Genomic DNA, 19,559 nt, shown 5'->3' with positions numbered 1-19,559 from the left:
CAGAGCCTTGTTGCTATTACCAAGTTTGGCTGAAAAATTCTGTACTTGGTGACTAGTTAGGTGGGAAAGAGGGTAGAAAGAGGAAGGCAGCAGCACATGTACTTACCTTTTTTGCCTTTCCAGATAAGGGCTGGACACTTTTTGAATCTTTATACATACTAACTGAAGGATGTAGAGCTTTCAAAAACCCCAAAAAGTGTTCCAGAGCTCCCAGAGTTAAATAATGCAATAACATTTAAGAAAAAAAATATCTAAAGCCTTTGAACCTTTATAAATTCTGAAGTGGTAACTGACTTGTTGCACAGCTGAACTTATTCTTCTGTGTTTGTACAACATGGATTTTCAGGGGGAAAAACAGTTTTCATCCCAGCAACCTGAGAACCAAATGTTTTGCTGAATATAGGATTCAGCTACACCCTTTCTTCTTAAACCATTTTGGATATGTCCCATATCTCTATTTCTGTATGCCAACAAACCCCTCTTCCTTCTAAAGAAGTAGCATTCCAGGACAGCATGAAGGTTTTATGCTATACTTGTTCACATACACACACTTACGAGGTCCTGTGAACTGCCACATTAAAAACAGAACGCAGTATCTCTCAATGTCTCACTAACAGGCATTATAGTATCTTTGAATAAAGTGAATAGTTGCCTTTTTTTTTGTATATCACGACAAGAAAACAATACCCAACATTTAAGACTTAGCTCGTGTAAGCACTGTGATATACCAGGATGGCCAGGAAGTTTTCCGGGGCAGAAAGAAAATTTCTAAAAAATTATTTGTTACTGAAAAATTTCAAGCATGGAAGAAAAAAGAAATTTATAAAGCTATGGCTTCTACAGCAGCCTTCCCATGCACTCATGATTATACTACACTGAAAAATGTAGCTTTTCCTCATGCAAAATTAACACTTTCTTTTTTAAATAGTACAGTGGAAGTGATGGCTTTATGATACTGTTCCCATTTAGATGATTCCTGGAAGAATTACTCTAAGCCCTGCTGAAAAGGAAGTTATCCTTCTTCCAAACTTACATTAACCACTATAGTAGAGAATCACTGAATTCATTCTAAAGCTTAAAAAAACCCCAACCACCAACCAACCAAAAAATGTCAAACACAACCCCTTCCCCCACTTTGCTATAAAAAGATCAGTGCACAGTGAAACTATTCTGAGATCTTTTCTGTATTTGAACTGGTGTAAAGGGCTTTTATCTGATTGCTGATTTTTAAAGCATGTGGAAGCTGTGTGAAGACTGCTGTTCTTTTTCACACCAAAATTATTTCCTACCTGAGTAGCTTCTCAACTGAAACGGAATGGAGAAACATACCAATACCTGGAGGAGTGATAGCTCTGAACACTGACAAAACCAGGTATGAGGGGCAACTTGTTTTGAAAGCACATTACAAAAATAGCATGCTCACATTCTAACCAGGGCTTAAAATTAAGACACCTGGATACTCTGGAAGAAAGTTACAATCTAGGATTTTTGTCATGTAGACTTGTTCCTAGCAAATCAAGATTTACTGAGTCCAAGTTTCTTACTGAATTCTTTTCATGGAAGAAACATGAGCTACATGAATTACACAGGTAGCGGATTGTTTGGTATTATAATTTATTTGTATACAATCATCATGTACCCTGCCTCTGGGTACAGTATGTTGAGTGCTGCGTGTTCTCTTAGACATAACAACAACAGTCCTGTAATATTATGGGACTATCTGAAGTGATGAAAATGTGAATGAAGAAAAAAAAAAATACAACAGCCTGTCAAATAGATTTTGAAAAAAAAAATGTATCAGTCACAGCAGTTAACTGCAACAAATAGTTGGATGGAGGTGCTAGCATTCTGATTAGTCTCTAGCAGATGGATGGCTCTTCTACTGCATGAGCACCTTCAACAACAGCTTTCACGCACTTGGCCATTGTCTGGGATGCTCTACTGATGGAATCTGAAAAAAAAAATCCAAACGTCAGTGTGTTGTAACTGTTATGTTAAAAATTGTATGCAGAGACAATATAAAAGAAATTTAGTACAAGACGATACAAAGACGATAAATATTAAGCTGCTTAGCTGAAAATAGTCTGTGCTTTATGTAAATTCTAAATAATTTTACTGAAAAATTTTGTTTCTTTGAAAGACTAAAAAGTCAAAAGACTTCCACTCTTAGTGGAAAACTTTAAATGCCTCATAAGAATCTTACTGTAAAGCTAAATACAATGTATTGCTGATCTCAGAATGGAAAGGCCACACTATACATACCTGTCATATAAAAGTCTTTTATTGTGAGCTGAGGTGGAACAAGAGGATCAGCAAGAAGCTGTTGTTTCACTAACTGTGATGGGAAAGGAAAAGAAAGAGAGTCACCTTTATGATAGGAACTCATTACCAAAGCATTTGGTTAGGGAATTCTGCATTCAGTGTAGGTCAAAGAATGCTTGTCATACTACATATGAAGAAGGCCCATTTTAAAAAAAGCATCAAGCTATATAACAGCACTAAATCATGCCAAGATGCTTCTCTTTTGGTTACCTTTGACAATTCATTTGCCTGGTTGAAGTAGTTAGCCTCTTCCACATCATCATATCGAACCAGATTAGGTGATACTTCTTCTAAACGCTTCCGTATTTGATCAAGGTTCTCATAAGGCAAGGTCATACCAGCCAACTAAGAGATTCACAGAAAGAAATGCCATCAAGTCTAGAGATTTAATTCGTAGGGGTTTAGATTACCAATCCATTAACATACCTAAAGTAAAATCAGGAAAAATCTACACTCCTGAAAACACAGGCAGTTAGAGTGTACAAACCGAAGCAAAGTCACGGTGTTCTTTTGGACTTCTGATGCCTACACAGTCAACACTTCCCCAGGTTAAAAAAACAGCCTGTCCTGTTTGCTATACAAAGGAAAAAAGAAAAGAAGTACTTTTCTCTTTCCACATAGATGTCGCTTGTACTTTCCTCAGCTTACCACCAAATGAGATAAAAGTTGATGCAATTATCAATGCATCTTATTCCCTGTGACTAGTAAGCACATATTTGACTTATTAATCCTTATCAGATCCTGTCCTCAAGAGTCCATGCTGTTTTCTTTCTAAAGAGCAAGAGACTGCATCCTCCCAACAGTTTCCTCTAAAGCACTTCATGAAGACCTACAGAATTTGCATTCAAAGCTTCACCCATTATGCATTCCAACAGCATACAGCAGCTACAATGTCAGTGCTATCCTCAAAAGCGAAACAATATTATTTAACTCACAGAAATAACAAAGGATTCAATACAAAATATTACTTCTTAAAACTACAGTTATTTCTTTCCCTGAAAATGTACCTCTTTTTACATTAAAAAGTGGAAGTGTTTCCAAAAAGGAACTTAACCTCCCAGTATACTTTTACTTGAAGCAATTTATAACAGCAGCAGTACCTCAGAGACAGCTCTAATGATTTTCCAGTCTTCCCTTGCCATCCCAGGAGGCGTTACTGCTACTCTTGTCTGCTGGGCCCTACCCTCAGTATTCACGTAGGTGGCCGCCTTCTCTGTATATGCTGCTCCTGGGAGAATAACATCAGCCATGGGAGCTCCCACATCACCGTGATGCCCTAAATACACAGAAAGAGGAAATGGTACATAACCATGTAAGACATAAGTAAGTCAAAATAAAAAGAAATGCTTTACTAACACAACACAGAATTTCTGTGTTCCCAGAAAAAAAAGAAGTTTCTAAGTTTTGCTTAACCAGTAATATGAAGCCTGTTAGGCTGACTGCTCTGAGGTCTTACTTGCCAAATACTCTGGGGAGAATGAATGGACTACAAGCAGGAGTAAATGATAGTTCAGTCTCTATAGTCACTCAGATTTGGGGAGCTCTTGGAACAAGGATTCGTAGTGAATCAACATCAGGTTTTCATACAATAAAACAGCTGGAAACCAATGCCATTTTGTCTGCCAAGTCTGAAGCTGTGTTCCAGAAGACCTATACTGGTTTATATTCCCTTATTACTCATCAACACTTTCCCATTTTTACCCAAGAAACAGGTAATCAGTATCTCAGTTATGCATTAGAAGTTTTATTTCTTGGCAGAAAACAAAGTCTAGAATTTCTCAACGGGTTTTACGTCACTGTTTAGGCTTTTTCTCCAGCTATTAAAAGAGCAGTGTTTCTTAATTTACATCTACTAATTACCTTGATAGATGATAAAACAATCCTTTGGCAAGTCTTGACGCGTTACACAACCTGAATCTGCTCCTAAAAGATATAACACTTTGGGAGGATTTCTCCTAATTGCCTCCACTCCTGGTTTGAAACCCAGGTCCAAAGCAGCTACCTGGCTTGCAACCCTGTAGGAACAAACACATTATGACTTTAAGTTATTTCACAATTCTCCCTCTCCCATCAGAACAGACCTGACTTCTTTTTCTAACTATGGGACATAAGAGGTTCCTAATAGTAACAGGACAAACAAGAAGCACAAAGGCAGATGAAATTTTTGATGCTCCAAATGACATTTCAGCTATGAATTGAGCTCATCAAGCCTTTAATTTAGGGTACTCGTGGAAGATGAAAGACCAGCTCTTGGGCCATCAGGTACCCTAAATCATCAAAGACTTAAGACCACTATTTCATCACTATTCATTTATTCACACATAAAAATACTTTTAAAAGAATGAAATAATAATTCTCATTTTCTGGCAGTCTTTTCCTTTTTCAAAGAAACAGTTTTGCATAATCCTGCATAATCAGGTGCCAGACTTACAATTCTATTTAAAGCAAAAAAAGATTCTCTCTGTAGAGAACAGATTTTCCAATGTAACTCATGTTTGTCTAACAGTCAGACATAGGGGTTTCAATAGGTTGCTTTTTACACTTAAGGTAGAATGGATGGTGCACCTGAAGTATGGAAGTCAATAATATCCAAGACTGCTAAACCACAGTTAAAAAAAGTATCATGAGGGTTAACTCATCAGTGTTTTGGTATTGAATATTTCAGTTTCAACAGCAGGATTTTATATTCAAGTTTCCTTCAGAGGACCAAGCCCTGCTCTTACTCCACTAGTTTTACATGAATGAAGCTGCTTCTGGCAGAAGGACTTCGTTGAGTCTCTGGAATTGAGCGCCACTACATTTATTGAAATAATTTTTCCTTTACAGAGGTGTCAGTTGGACAGTAGGAATTTCAGAAAGGGAGTGGTGAAGGACTGTCCAAGAGAAGCTTGCCTATTAAAAGGAGTACTGTCACAACAGACTGAATAACTATGGTCAAAAGCTCTAAAATGAAAACATTTTAAGCTTTTCTATTAACTATTCAGTTAAGAAACTGCAGAGTAAAAGGAATATTAAAAGAAACCCTATTATTTAAATACTCTTGCCGTTTTGTTTTCTTCCTCAAGGTAACGTGCAGTCATTTAGCAAGTGACACTGGTCTGCTGTGCATCCTGCTGAGCACTGTGGTAGATGTTATTAAGCTCTCTTGTATTCTATACCTCTAAATTGAAACTTTAAATTCTGCATTTGAATATAACAGATTAATGAAATCTCATGGAGTTTGCTAGGTCAAGGAACCTATTTTTATAAAAAAGTTTCTGCTAGTTTGTACTTCTGGTTTTTTATATTCCCTGTAAGTTTAGTCCACTAAGCTGCTTGTGTGTACACAAAGAAATCTGCACACATACATTGTGGTAACTTGTGCGGGCCCAATGTAAAAGAAAGCTCATCCCCAAAAAGTTTCAAAGCAAACCTGTGGAGGATGTTCATGACTTTCCAGTCAGAACCAACACCACTCTTAGTCCTGGCATTCTGTGCAATGGTGGACACAGCAGCATGGATAGCTGCTCCATCACTGCGCTGCAGGGCTGCACTGCCCACCACCACCATGGGCTTTTTGGCCTGGTCGAGGACCTGTGCAGGTAAAGAATCAAGAAATTCATTCCACAGCTATGAAGACAATTCCTGGTGCAGATAATGTAATAAGTCCCAAAATTTCTCCGTAAGTCTTCCATGCAAAGCTATGGTTCCAAAATGGTCATTGTTTCATTTGGAGACAAAGCCAGGAGAAACTGCTATAAGCAGTAAACTGCCAGGTCAATACAGAACTATACCTTGATAACCACACATGCTGGAAACAGGAGCACCTGAAACAGCCTGTTTTATATCAAGAAATAATTCAGGAGTTTGCTGCACTGCAAAGTTTACACACCTGAAATACATTAAACAGTTTACATATACTTGGTGCACAGTAATCATCACCTCATCTGTGCATTTGGTTAAAAGCAAATAACCCCATATACAACATGGTACTCTTCTTCCGATCTGTTTCGGAGGAATTCAGGTTCTTACTCAATACATGTGGAATTTAACATCACAGTCTTAAGTTGTGTGTACCTTGGAGAATGCATGTTTGCCAGAAGCAAGATCCTGAAGTATCTGTGGGGACTCTCCTAGGTGGTTGTATGTGTAGGTCAAATTCACAGGAGAGCCAACAACAGCCACTTGCAAGTCATTGTGAAGCCAGCTGAAAACACAGCAAATATTTTATAAAAATTAAAGAAATATAGAGTTTTACTCAACCAAAGCCACTAATTGTAATTTTAGCAATAACTTGAAATAGGATTTCAAAGGAATTTAAACTGCATTCATTGCTTTGGTAGCATGCAGTTTAGCATCATTCTGACTATTAAGCAAGCCTAAAGTTTTTTAAAGAGGACTATTGCTCTACATACATTCCAGGACCAGTACAGGACTTCCATAAACCTTGCTTGTCTCATACTGACATATCTTATCAATGTTTAATTAGCTATGTTCAAAAGTTTGGGAAAGCCACACTACTTGCCAGAGAAAATGTTAAACTTGAATGACTGTTTCTAAACTCAGCACATCTGATTTGTTACAACACTACAAAAGGGAGCAAACTGATGCTGAAAATAAACCTTTAAGGAATATGCTTTAACAAACTTTTATAAAATAGAAAATCTGAGGTGTCTGTGTAATGTAACAAAGGAATAAATGTCTGAGTAGATGAACTTAATGTAAAATGTCAAAGTGAGAATGAACTAGCTCTACACTACAGGGAAACGAGACACCCTTTTTCCACACATAAATCACCATTCCCTTTACTAAAAGGTGAACTAAATCCAATGAGCCCATCTAAATGAATGCTCCCAAGTTACTGCCTGCAGCTCCAACAAAGCATTCCGTTAAATCCAGATGGATTCACATGCTTATTCACCACCAAGGAATACAAACCTCTTTCGAATTCTAGCATTAAAAAGCGGTGCCTCAAAGCGTGGATTGGTGCCAACCAGAAGTAGGACATCTGCCTCCTCCACTCCAGCAATCTTAGTATTAAGCAGGTAGTTAGAGCGTAAATCTGTGCTGTAACAAAAGATGTAAGGAAGAGGATGAGAATTCAGTAAAGGGAAGGAATGAAGCTGTGGTAAAGACGGTAGGTGCTCCAAATGTTTTTTTATCTCAGGAAAAGAAAGGGAAAGAAGAGATTTCTCAATCCAAATTACTAACCCAAATAAGAAGAGTTTTTCATGAGACAGCAAAACATTAAATTACAATGTAGCTGTCTCCTACATTTACAGTTACTGACAGCCTTCATTAACTTAATCTTCTGTTTCACAGTTTACAAGATCATAAGTGTACTACAGTTTTCACAACACAAACAGAAACAGACTAAATAATCCAACTTACAACAGAGTGCACCTGGCTTTCAGTAGCTGACTGTTAAACTGCAGCATCAGTACATAAAGCACAACATACAGTAAGGTGTGCAATCCTTGTTATAGTGGAGTGCTATATGCATCAACTCACAATCTATAAATATTTTCTATAAGTGAGTACTGTAAATTTGACCAAATCCTGCTAATGCATCAGCAATTGCTATCCTTGGTCATTTCAGAATCTTGCCAAGAGACAATCTGCAAACTGGAAAGTTTATTAACATACTAATTACAGGCAGACTTTGCCTGTAATCTTACCCAGCTCCAGCAGTAGGGAATATCTCTTCAGTGCAGAGCGTATCACAATTTAGTCTATTCAGAAGGTCTTTCAGAGCTATTAGTGCTTCTGCATCCACCAGTCCTCCTACAATTGCTGCTACTTCCTTACCTTCAACTGCATGTAGCTGGAGAGAAAGTAAGTATAAGCATAAATGAAGGAAACCACTGAAGTAAATTCTCATTTAGCCCAGGCAAATATTTGTTATGTTAGGATGTGCCAAAGCCAGCGGTGCAACCACTGGCCTGGAGCAGCACAAACTGATAAGCAGCAACTCCAGCTGCTTCAGAACTCATGATAAGCAAAGAACAGCTCTCTGTATTCTATGCAGGTCTCTCCCACTTGAGTTATTGCTCAGATGTGGCTAATTCTCATTTGGTGTGGTGAGGAGAGAAAGATTGGTGAATGCTTTTATTTTAATGAAGCCACAGTGCAGACAGAATACAAACTTCTGTAACACAGTCTCGGGTAGTAAACTTAACTCAAAAGTGTTACATGAGAAGCAATAGCTTTCGTAACAAACCCTGCTACTTTACCATGGGCAAAAACATCCTTGAGGAAAGTTCAATTACAGTTATTCAATTCTACTTCACCCACATAAAATTTTTAATCAAAATCCAGAGCAGTCATGCAGCACTTCATTTGAGCTGCAGAATCAATCACTACACAGAGAAAGCACTGAGGAAAGCACAATTCAGATATAAGTAATACAGATTTAATGGCTTTGATGGCAAAAGCGGTGATAGTTTAAATAAATTTAAAAATATCTTCAGGTAGATCAGAGTATTTGTGAAAGCTGCTTCCTCCTAAATTTCTGAAGAAGCAGTTTACTTTCCTATTTAAATAAAAGTAATTTCTCTCCCAATGCTCCAAATGAAACCATGATAACACAAAGTTCTTTAGAAGGTCCAATCCATGAAACAGGAAATAACAGTCAAAGTAAGAAATTTAAGTGGAAACATAATGGATTAGAAGTCAACTGCTCCCCTCTAACCCTAAAGTCAAAAGCTTTCTTTATATAGCTGGCTTGATATTAATAATACATCCACTTTTGGAAATTAATTTTACACTACCTATATTGAAAATTGTTCTTACCACACCAGCAACACGAGTTAATACATCCTCCCATGAGGCATAAACAAACAGTCCTTTCTCATTTTTGATCATTGGCTGAGTAAGTCTCTGACGCTTCAGACCATCATAAGCAAACCTAAGTAAATACCAGGAATATTATTAAAGAGCAAGACAAAGATAATTGTGTATACTAAATACATGCTGTGACCAAATTTTCTAATAATTGCAGACTGCTAGAAAAAAGAAATGTTTCCCCTGAAAGTTTAACTTTTTTTTCCTCAAAAACATGCAAAACAATCAGCGATACAAATAAGTTACTGTGAAAAAAAGCTACAAAAATCAGAACATTAGAAAACTCAGTAACTTCAATGACAGAATTAAAAACATGTTTTACCAATTATTTTTCACTATAGCTTTACAATATTAACAGCTGAAACCAGAAGTCAGTGCTATGTTCACGTTTCTGGTTCTGCAAAGTGTGCCTTTAATGCTTGCTTAAACACCTGTGTGGTTACAAACACTTCCCACACACCTTGTTTTGTCAGATATCCATTCTTCATTGATATCTTCATGCAGCCTTGGCAAAATTCTCATCACTTCTCCGGTTCTTGTGCTCACCACAATGTTGCTTCCAACTGCATCAAGAACATCAATTGACTCTACCTTCCTGTTTAGAAGAACAAATAAACCACTTACAGTTTTTCATACACAAGCAGCAACAGTGTCTTGGTTTTGGCCTGAATGGAGTTAATTTTCTTCCTACTAGCTGGTATAGTGCTGTGTTTTGGATTTAGGGCGAGAACAGTATTGATAACAAAGGGATGTTTTAGTTGTTGCTAAGCAGCGTTTACACCAAATCAAGGACTTTTCAGCTTCTCACCCCGCCCCACCAGCAAGGAGGCTGGAAGGCACAAGAAGCTGGGAGAGACACAGCCAGGACAGGTGACTCCAACGGGCCAAAGGGATGTTCTGTACCACATGAAGTCAAGCTCAGTATATAAACCAGGGGGAAAGCTAGTCAGCGGCTGCTGCTCAGGGACTGGCTGGGCATTGGCTGGCAGGTGACAAGCAATTGCATTGTGCATTCTAATTATTTTATCATTATTACTATAATTTTCTTTTTCTGTCCTATTAAAATGCCTTTATCTCAGCCCACAAATTTTACTTTTTTCCCCCCAGTTCTCTCCCTTATCCCATGGGGCAAGGGGGGCTAAAGTGAGCAAGCAGCTGTGTGGTGTTCAGCTGCCTGCTGGGTTAAACCACAACAGTCCTTTTAAGCACCCAGTGTGGGGCACTGAGGGTTGAGATAACAACAGATCTGACTAGAGTATGTTAAAACAAATTTGTTATAAGCATTTATTGTATTAGTTTAATAATTGCTGGTCTCGGAGTTGCTGCACACATCCTCAGAGCTGTGCTATCTAACACCTTACTGGCTAGATATGTTCCCTGTTTGCTGTTTATGATCTCTGGAGGGTGGATTAAGGACATAATTCTGTCAAACTGTGTAAAAGTGTTTTGTGACATGACAAAATTCCTGGTGGCGAGACTGATCTGGTGTTTGCACTCAGCCACCTCTGTGCTCCGGGAGCCACCCCGCGGACACGGTTAGTAATTACACCCTTCACCTTCTCGGAGCGCCAGCCTATGGGGAGACACCTTCCTCCACCTTCCCCTTCTCCGCCAGACTAATTACAATAGCTCTTGAGGATTTTAAATATCCTTGGGATGTTCAAACCAGCGTGTTCGTCTGTTTGAGGCCAGCTTGGATAAGGGTTATCCTGGTCTAGTGACAGGTGTCCCTGCCCATGGCATGGGGGGTGGGGACAGATGATCTTTAAGGTCCATTCCAACACTTAACGTTCTATGATTCTGTGTCTCCTGGATGTGTTTCAGGTTTTGTTTAGGGTTAAACAGCTACTTAGAATACCACCCAGACATCTGCCCCAAGCCTGGAGAGTTATGAGTGGTAGGGTGTGTGGGATAACATGGGCAAGTATCTAGGACAGTAGGCACCTCCAACATCTTGGAATTTCACCCCAGAACACGTGCAGAATCCTGAAAAACTAGTAAAATATTTGGAAACACTATGCTGTCACCCTGGCAATTCCAGAGACACACAAATCACTGCAACATGCTGGGACCTGGCCCAGACCTATCCAATCCTGTTCAACACTATTCGGTATCTGCAGGGGGAAAAGGTCACAGGATCTGATGACAAAGTGTCAGGCACTTCTGGTACACCAACCCCCACAACAGGCACTGTGGATACATCAAAGAACCAACTGATACTGCCAGTATCAGTCACCCCTATACACGAGAAGAAATATCGAAAGTGGAAGCTGGCTTGTTTAGTAAGGGATCAAGGAGCTTCTTCTAAGGGAGAGCAGGAGGAAGAAGTGGAAAAGGCAGACTCCTCCAAAGCAAGGCCATCAGAAGAACAATAGAAGAAAGAGAAGCAGCCACTGACTGGAGAAGAGGAAAAGGAAGAATTGATAAACAAGGTGGTAAACACATGATCCCCATCCCTGAGTGAGCTGCAAGATATGTGAAAAGACTTCAGCCATTATTCAAGCAAGCACTTTGTCCACTGGCAGCTTTCAATGTAGGGATAACTGGGCCAGTGGCCTGGAATTAAAATTAAGGAAGCCAAATAGCTGGGATCCCTTTCTAGGGAAGGGGCATTGACAAAGTAATTGGAAAAGGGGCACAAGTCCTCAGCCTCTGGAGGTGACTCCTGTCAGGTGTTAAGGAAAGGTATCCCTTCAAGGAAGATGTTATACATCACCTAGGCAAGTGGGCCACCATAGAGAACAGTATCCAGTACCTGAGGGAATTAGCCATATGGGACGTGTTTTATGAAGACCTGGACAACAAGCAGTTAGCCAAAGATCCCGCTGAAGTCAGGTACACATGACCCATGTGGTGGAAGTTTGTATGGAGCACACCATCACTGTATACCAACTCACTGGCATTAATGACCTGGAGAGACGGAGAGGGACAAAGGGACGATGAACTGGCTGGCTGACTCTGGCAATACAAAGAAAGTCTCTCTTCCTCCCTCATCTCAGCTGTGGAGAAACGGGTCCAGCAACTCAAAGAGGATAGATCCTTCTGCTCACCTCTATCTCAGCTATTAGGAGTTAAGCCTTCCTCTACTCAAGAGAGAGGATATAGTGGGTATGTAACCACCCTGTGGCTTTACCTGCATGACCACGGAGAGGACAGGAGGAAAGGAAATGGAAAATCTACCTCAACCCTAGAGTCACAGGTATGTGAGTTTTAAGGATCTGAGTGTTTTAAGCACATGTGAGTTTTAAGGATAAACAATCAATCACAAATGAGGTTCTTCCAGGAAAACTGCTCCTCCAGTCTACAGAGGGCAGTTACTCTGACAAAGTAGAAGGGCTGATCTTATTTCTGTTCTTGATGAAGGGATTTCTCACTCATATTTGCAAAAAGTGAGCAGCAAATACTATGACCAGGACTAGAGGGGCACTGCCTCCAGCTAGGCAGAGGAATGGGACAACCAGGATAACTAGCCTGTGTGGACCCAGTGGCCTGGCACAGTAGACTGTAATGGCCAAAATGCAGCACTGGCCAGTGCTGCCATGCTGGAACTTCAGTATGAATTGGAGTCAGAAGCAGCCCAGGGGTATGCCCAAACTAATACCACTAATGCGTTTTCCTCAATCCATTTGGTGCCACAACCTGCTTTCACCTGGAGAGACGTCCAGTACACCAGGAATAGACTGCCCCAGGGGTGGAAACTACCCCTACCATCTGCCACGGACTGATCCGGACTGCACTGGAACACTGTGAAGCTCTGGAACACCTGCAATACATTGGTGGCATCATCATGTGGGGCAACAGAAGCAGTTTTTGAGAAGGGGAAGAAAATAGTCCAAATCCTTCTGAAAGCCAGTTTTGCCATAAAACAAAGTAAGGTCAAGAGACCTACACAGCAGATCCAGTTTGTAGGAATAAAATGGCAAGATGGATGTCATCAGATCCCAATGGATGTGATCAACAAAGTAACAGCTATGTCTCTACTGATGAGCAAAAAAGAAAACACAAGCCTTCTCAGTCCTTATAGGTTTTCAGGGAATGTATATTCCAAATTACAGTCTGACTGTAAGCCCTCTCTATATAAAGTGACCCAGAAGATGAATGATTTTAAATGGGGCCCTGAGCAATGACAAGCCTTTGAACAAATTAAAGAGGAGTAGCCCTTGGGCCAGTCTGGGCAAGACAAGATGTTAAAAACATGCTCTACACCATAGCCAGGGAGAACAGCCCTACCTGGAGCCTCTGACAGAGAGTACCAGGGAAGACTTGAGGTCACCTGTAGGGTTTTGGAGCCGTTGATAGAGAGGATCCAAGCCCTGCAATGTTGGCAGCACGTGAAGGTGTTCGAGGCGCCTCAGAAGTGACTGGTTCAGAAGTACAGCTCCTCCTGGCACCCTGACTGCGGGTGTGGGGCTGGGTATCCCCTCTACAGTCCATGCAGCATCAGCTGCATGATGTTAAGTGAGTCACACTGATCACAAAACAAGGTTGAACACAAAACTCCAATCACCAGGAATTTTGGAAGTGATCATGAGCTGGCCAAAAGGCAAAGATTTTGGAATATTGCCAAGGAGGAGGTGGCACGTGCTGCAGAAGCTCCACTGTTTAATGAAATATCAGAAAACAAGAAGCCATGTGAGCTGTTCACTAATGGAAAGCTGCTGTGTGGAGCCTCACACAGCAAACTGCAGAAATTGCTGAAAGACAAGGTGAATTGAGTCAGGTTGCAGAAGTGAAAGTATCCAGGTGGCTTTAGACATGGCTGGATGAGAAACATCTCTGTACTGACTCACGGATGGTGGCAAATGCTCTCCAGGGTTGGCTGCAGTGATGGAAGCAGAGCAACTGTCAGGGGAGGGGAAAGCCCAGCTGGGCTGCTGAACTCTGGCAAGACACTGCTGCTCAGGTAGAGAACCTGGGTGTAAAGGTACATCACATAGATGTTCATGTACCCAGGAGCTGGGTCACTGAAGACCATCAAAACAACCAGCAGGTGGATCAATCTGCTAATTGGAAGTGGCTCAAGTGGATCTGCACTGGCAACATGAGGGTGCATTATTTATAGCCCAACAGTTATACTGAGTGCATAACAAAACAACAAAAAGTGCTGTAGGTTTAGCTTTAGATACAAATAAAAGAGCTTCGTTTCACAAGATATTTAAAATAACATCCTTAACAATTACTGAGTTAACGAATTTGAATTTTCCTTTACACACATCTTTTACTAAGCATCAGTACATTTTAGGGTAAAAATTAGGGAAGAACAGTCTACAAACTATAACATTCTTTCTTTTCTTGAAAATGCTGTAAGTAACAGAATTCTTGTTAGATTCAGTCTATGGAAAAGTCTACAACAAAAGCACAGAAAATAAACTCAGAGAAAACCCTTGGTATCATAAATGGACTAAGATAACATATACGACAAACAGAAAGCTTTGTCTTCGGAGTGAGTTAAGATACTTACCTTGTCTCCCATGGGCGTGCAGTAAAGGCATATGGCTTGGAGGTAAGAGCACCAACTGGGCAGATGTCAATAATATTTCCTGATAACTCGGACATGAACATTTTTTCAACGTAAGTACCAACTTGCATATCATTCCCTCTTCCGGTTGTTCCCAAGTCATCTACCCCTGCAACTTCACTAGCAAACCTGGCAGATGCACAAAGAAGGAAAAACAAATCTGCAATGTACAACAGCAACATGGAACATTTTTTAGCCTTCATCTCATTTTCTTAAGGTAAAACATAAGCTTTAATTCATACACCTGAAAGAAGAAAACAATTGTTCAGACGCATTAGTCAGCACCATCATATACAGGACCATACATCCGCAGAATTTCATTACAAAAGGCTGCAAAAACTAGGGGGAGTTGTATCAAAAAACAGAGCAGTTCAGTGCTCAGTGAATTTCACAAACTGAGTCCAACATTAGTCCTAACTAAAAAGTTCTCTCTAGAACTGGTTGGGTACACGGTATTCTTTTCCACCTGGCTCAAGTTGGCTGATACTGCATTTCAGGACTACAGAACAGCATAAATATAGCTACCAGATGCTATTAAGAATAAATAAATCTTGTAACTGTGGCTGAGGAAGGCACGTATCCATTCTGGCACTAACACCATGGGACCAGTTCTGCCCTGTAGAATTCTGATTTCACTTTCATGTTTTGGCCATATCTGTTTCCTTTGTAACACCTGTCTGGTAGCTCCAGGAAACCAGCTATCATTCACTACCAGAAATAAAATTCTTAAGTACAGTCAGAAAAGAAATTTTAAAAAAACTGATTCCCCTTCATATGGTGTTTCTTTCACAAGTAACTAACTGATAGAAATATGCCTGCTCAGTAAACTCTCCAGTGAAAAACAAAGGTTGTTACCTGATGCATCGAGTGCACTGTATACACCGAGTCATGATTGTTTTGACCAATGGGCCAATGTTCTTGTCCTCCACAGCACGTTTTCCCTCTCTAAATCTACTCCTATCACTGCCAAACATCATCGATTGATCCTAGAACAGACAACAGAAAACAGACATATCCAGGCTGCTGGAAAGCACAATTTCATCTAAGACAGGAGTATTAATACATAAGTCTACACAATTTAATTGGATGTTGTACCTGTAGGTCACATTCTCCACCCTGATCACAGATAGGACAGTCCAATGGGTGATTAGCCAGCAGGAACTCCATTACACCCTCTCTGTTAGGTTCAGAAAATGAAGTTCGTGTCAACTTTATTTAGCAGATAGTACAACTAATCAGCTAAAGGAGGCTAAAAGAAAGGTACCTTGCTTTCCTGGACTTCTCAGAGTTTGTCAGTATGTTCCAGCCCTTCATAACTGGCATGGCACAAGCAGCAACTGGCTGCAATCACCATAAAAAGCAAGCATGAACACAGCATAATACTTCTCAGCATAGGCACAAACCCCAACCTCCTCCCTCCACTTCTTACACAGGTATGTTATTAATTTAACATGTTGTACAAATAAAAAGGTCTGCAAGGGAAGTCATTAGAAGCCATATTTATTAATAATCTTCTATATAAAAAGGTTAAAATAGTTATGATTTATTTATGAGTTGAAAATTTTACACTTTTGGTTTTCAATTCAAGTAGTTACAGCAGTAAGAATGTCAGTTGTAATAAATATAAGGCAAATCAAAAAGCTGCAGCGAACATCTGGAAGACCTCTAGAACTGAATGTATCAGAGTATGGATCAAGATATTTATTTGCACAAAGCCTTTATAAAGAGTCTTGGAAAAAAATTCTTCACTGTAATCTTACAGATTACTGTAAGATTAACAAAAATTCCTGCTGAGTAAATTAGTCCCTCCTACTTTTCAATCACCTCATGACTTCCATCTTTAGTGATAACCCAACCTTTCCAGAGACAGAAAGCTCAAACTATGGAACTGAAGTTGGGATGAGCAAAAAAATTTTATGGGTGAATATAAATGTGTAATCCAAGACTGAACTCCAAACAAATGCCTCAACTACATGCATAGATTTCTTAATAGCACTGTTCAGTCCTTCAGAAGAGATTTCAGAAGAGATATCAATGCATTAAGATACAAACTACTAAATAACTGCAATCTCTGCTTAGGGAGAACAAACCTGCAGACACTAATCCTACAGCTGAATTCATACAGTATCTGAAGTTTACTACTCAAGTACTGTCAGCTGAAAATGTGTGGCTGAAGCCTGAATTACAAAGCATAAAAATATGTCTGACTGCAAATACACAGCTATCAAATGTTCTTGGAAAAATTATCTTGTCCAGGAGCAAGATAATCCATAATAACCTGAGACCTGACTTTGATCCATAGGCAATCACTGCAGTCCAGTGGGGAGATGAGAGCAGCTGAATGACAACAATTCATGTGCTACTGATAATACAAACATTTACAAGATTTAAATTAGGCCCTAAGCACAGCAAAAAATTGCAATTTCTATGAAACACAAAAAATACCTTTGGAGCTTTCTCTATTTCCACAAGACACATCCTACAGTTTCCAGCAACAGAGAGACGATCATGGTAACAAAAACGAGGTATCTGAACTCCAGCCTTTTCACAGGCCTATAAAAAAATAAGAAACAAAGGGAAATTAAATCTTAGCTATACCTTTCAATTCCACCTCAGAAAACATTATGCAGCTTTTCAAAGACTAACAAACTGTTAGTGCTCAGGAGTACAGTACATTCGATCTTTTATCTTAAGAAGTGACCATAAATAAAAAATTGTGATGAAGCAGAACAATATCATGATATCAATTATAAATATATTTTTTCTAACCTTTGTAACTGATTGAGGAAATGAGAACTGACCTCTTTCATGCTTTCCCCCAATAACAGAGAGAATTCTCTATAACAGATAGGACACTAGCAATACTATTAACTTTTTAAACAACACATACATTCTTTAAAGAAAAGTTCATCACAGTAAAAATTGAAAAACATAAAGGGAACAATGAGGGGCATAATCATTTCAGGTAATTCAACAACATGGATGCTCTGTATAAGGGTACTTGAGCATAGTCAATCTTCAACTTCAGCAGACTCCAAACTCAAAGAAACACTCTTGCATGCCAGGACTGAAGAAGAGACAGGAGGACAGAGACAGCAGATTTCCAGAGAACAGATAAGGACAACCTTTCCTGCATAAAACCCCCACAGATGATGGGATCTATGCTATAGCACTAGCTATGCCTGCCAAAAATACCACCAAACTCAAAAACAAAGAACTAAACAAATATATTTTTTTTGACAATTTCTACCAAAAAAAAAATCACATTAGCAAAACTGGAAAGCTAATCAAAAAATAGCATTTAAGAAAAATTTACACTCCTGCTGGGGGCATTCTAATGCCTAAATAGTAACTTTTATCCGAAGAGTGAGGGCTATATCTTGAAATAAACTATGTACTCTAATGTACATATAATGTACCCATTATATCACATCCCCATTTAACAGCTTCTTAAAAAGAAGTTTGACTAGAAAAAGTTCTACCTGAAATTTTAGCCTGAAAAGCAACAATGCTAAGTACAGGCTGGTAGGTCCAGGTTTTCTTTCTTTCTGCACCAAGAATAATAAAAGCAGCTAAGGATCAGCACTCTGAATCATAAGAATAACTAAAAAGAGGCAATCCCTCATTTACCAGAGACATCACTTTAACAAGATACAAGATTAACAGGTTCTGAAAGACTACTAAGTCACGTAGTGTTCAAAGACAGAATTTCAACCTGAATTTATCAAAGTCTCTTATTGCATTGCATAAATATTTGCAGCTGGGATTGATGCTGCTTGCATCTTCTTCCAGACAACCATGGCAGATTTTTCTTTTTGAAACAATGAGTTCCCCAGTGGATTTCTGTCACATGAAACTGCATCACAGTCAGTGAAAGTGCCCCTAAAGAATTGCAAGAAACAATGTAAAGGTGGGTGGTTTTTTGCTGTATAGAACAGAACAGGCCGGCAAAAAGTGAGATGGGGAGTCTAAGGAAATTCAGAATGCCGTTCCCCACACCTGAAGTACTGTGGTTCCAGGGTTCACCAGTACAGGATGGCCATCCACAAACACCTCTATTTGGTTGCTGGCTGCTGTTGCAGTTGTGCGCCCTGAAGGACATGGAAAAAGAAAACAAAAACTTTCGGCTACTGCTCGATGCAAACATCAGATCCCACACTCCCTTATCTTGCACTCATACAGTGCTCAGAGAATCCCATTTCTAGAATCAGCACAATTCCTTAGCTGCAAATGAAGTACGCATACGTGCCCTTCACTAAGCGAAGTGCACATACATTAACGCGCACACGTACATTTATCACCACAGACACACGTGTGAACCAGACTTACCGCATACTCTGGAGGACTGGGTGACCCCAGCTAAGGTCCTGGGGACAGCAAGCAGTCGAAGCATGGTGCTTTGGTAGGAGAGAAAACAGCACTGTTTTTATCAGTTCAAACTTTTGCTGACGGGTTTTAAACAAGAAGAGTAAACACCTGTATCTACCAGGTGCAAAAAGGTACGTATGCATCAATAGGTACAGTTACAGGAGAATAAGTTACTTCCTTCAAACGCAAGATACGAAAATCAAAACAATCTATACATGACACACACGAATGGCACCGCGCGGCCTCTCCGCCTGCAAACGGAGCGCCGGCCCCCGCTGCGCGCACCGGCCGACCGGCGCAGCCCGGCGAGCGCTCGGTGTCAGTGTCACCGTCCCCGGGCCCGGCCGGCGGCGACCGCTGCCCGGCGGGGGCACCTTGGAGGCGTCTCCTCCGCCGCCCATCACCGCCAAGGCAGGTGGGGGGGGCGGGAGCAGCGGCGGGAGAGCCCGCGGGAGCGCGCCCCAGCCCGCCCGGACCCCGCGCCCGCGGCGGCGCGCGTTACCTGGGGCGGGACGGGCAGCGGCGCCGC

At 40.3% G+C, this 19,559-nt stretch overlaps 1 protein-coding gene across 1 annotated transcript; it reads right to left on the bottom strand.

Annotated features, from left to right (window-relative positions):
- Nucleotides 1–1,590: 1,590 nt before the first annotated feature.
- Nucleotides 1,591–19,557, bottom strand: NDUFS1 (NADH:ubiquinone oxidoreductase core subunit S1). The gene is made up of 19 exons (XM_029959484.1): nt 19,533–19,557; nt 18,992–19,059; nt 18,662–18,753; nt 17,108–17,215; nt 15,927–16,003; nt 15,758–15,839; nt 15,518–15,648; nt 14,606–14,791; nt 9,605–9,739; nt 9,094–9,208; nt 7,980–8,125; nt 7,240–7,368; nt 6,379–6,508; nt 5,735–5,895; nt 4,183–4,337; nt 3,423–3,598; nt 2,533–2,667; nt 2,263–2,335; nt 1,591–1,951 (listed from the first exon to the last, which is right to left on the bottom strand). Exons 2-19 carry the CDS (start codon nt 19,053–19,055, stop codon nt 1,860–1,862), a joined length of 2,187 nt encoding a protein of 728 aa, XP_029815344.1. The 5' UTR covers nt 19,056–19,059; nt 19,533–19,557; the 3' UTR covers nt 1,591–1,859.
- Between the last annotated feature and the right edge of the window lie 2 nt (nt 19,558–19,559).

Source organism: Manacus vitellinus, unplaced genomic scaffold (genome assembly GCF_001715985.3).
Source record: "Manacus vitellinus isolate BGI_N305 unplaced genomic scaffold, ASM171598v3 scaffold_20_pilon, whole genome shotgun sequence".
Taxonomy (NCBI): domain Eukaryota; kingdom Metazoa; phylum Chordata; class Aves; order Passeriformes; family Pipridae; genus Manacus; species Manacus vitellinus.
The sequence above is the reverse complement of the archived record's forward strand: the minus strand, read 5'-3'. Positions and strand labels throughout refer to the sequence as shown.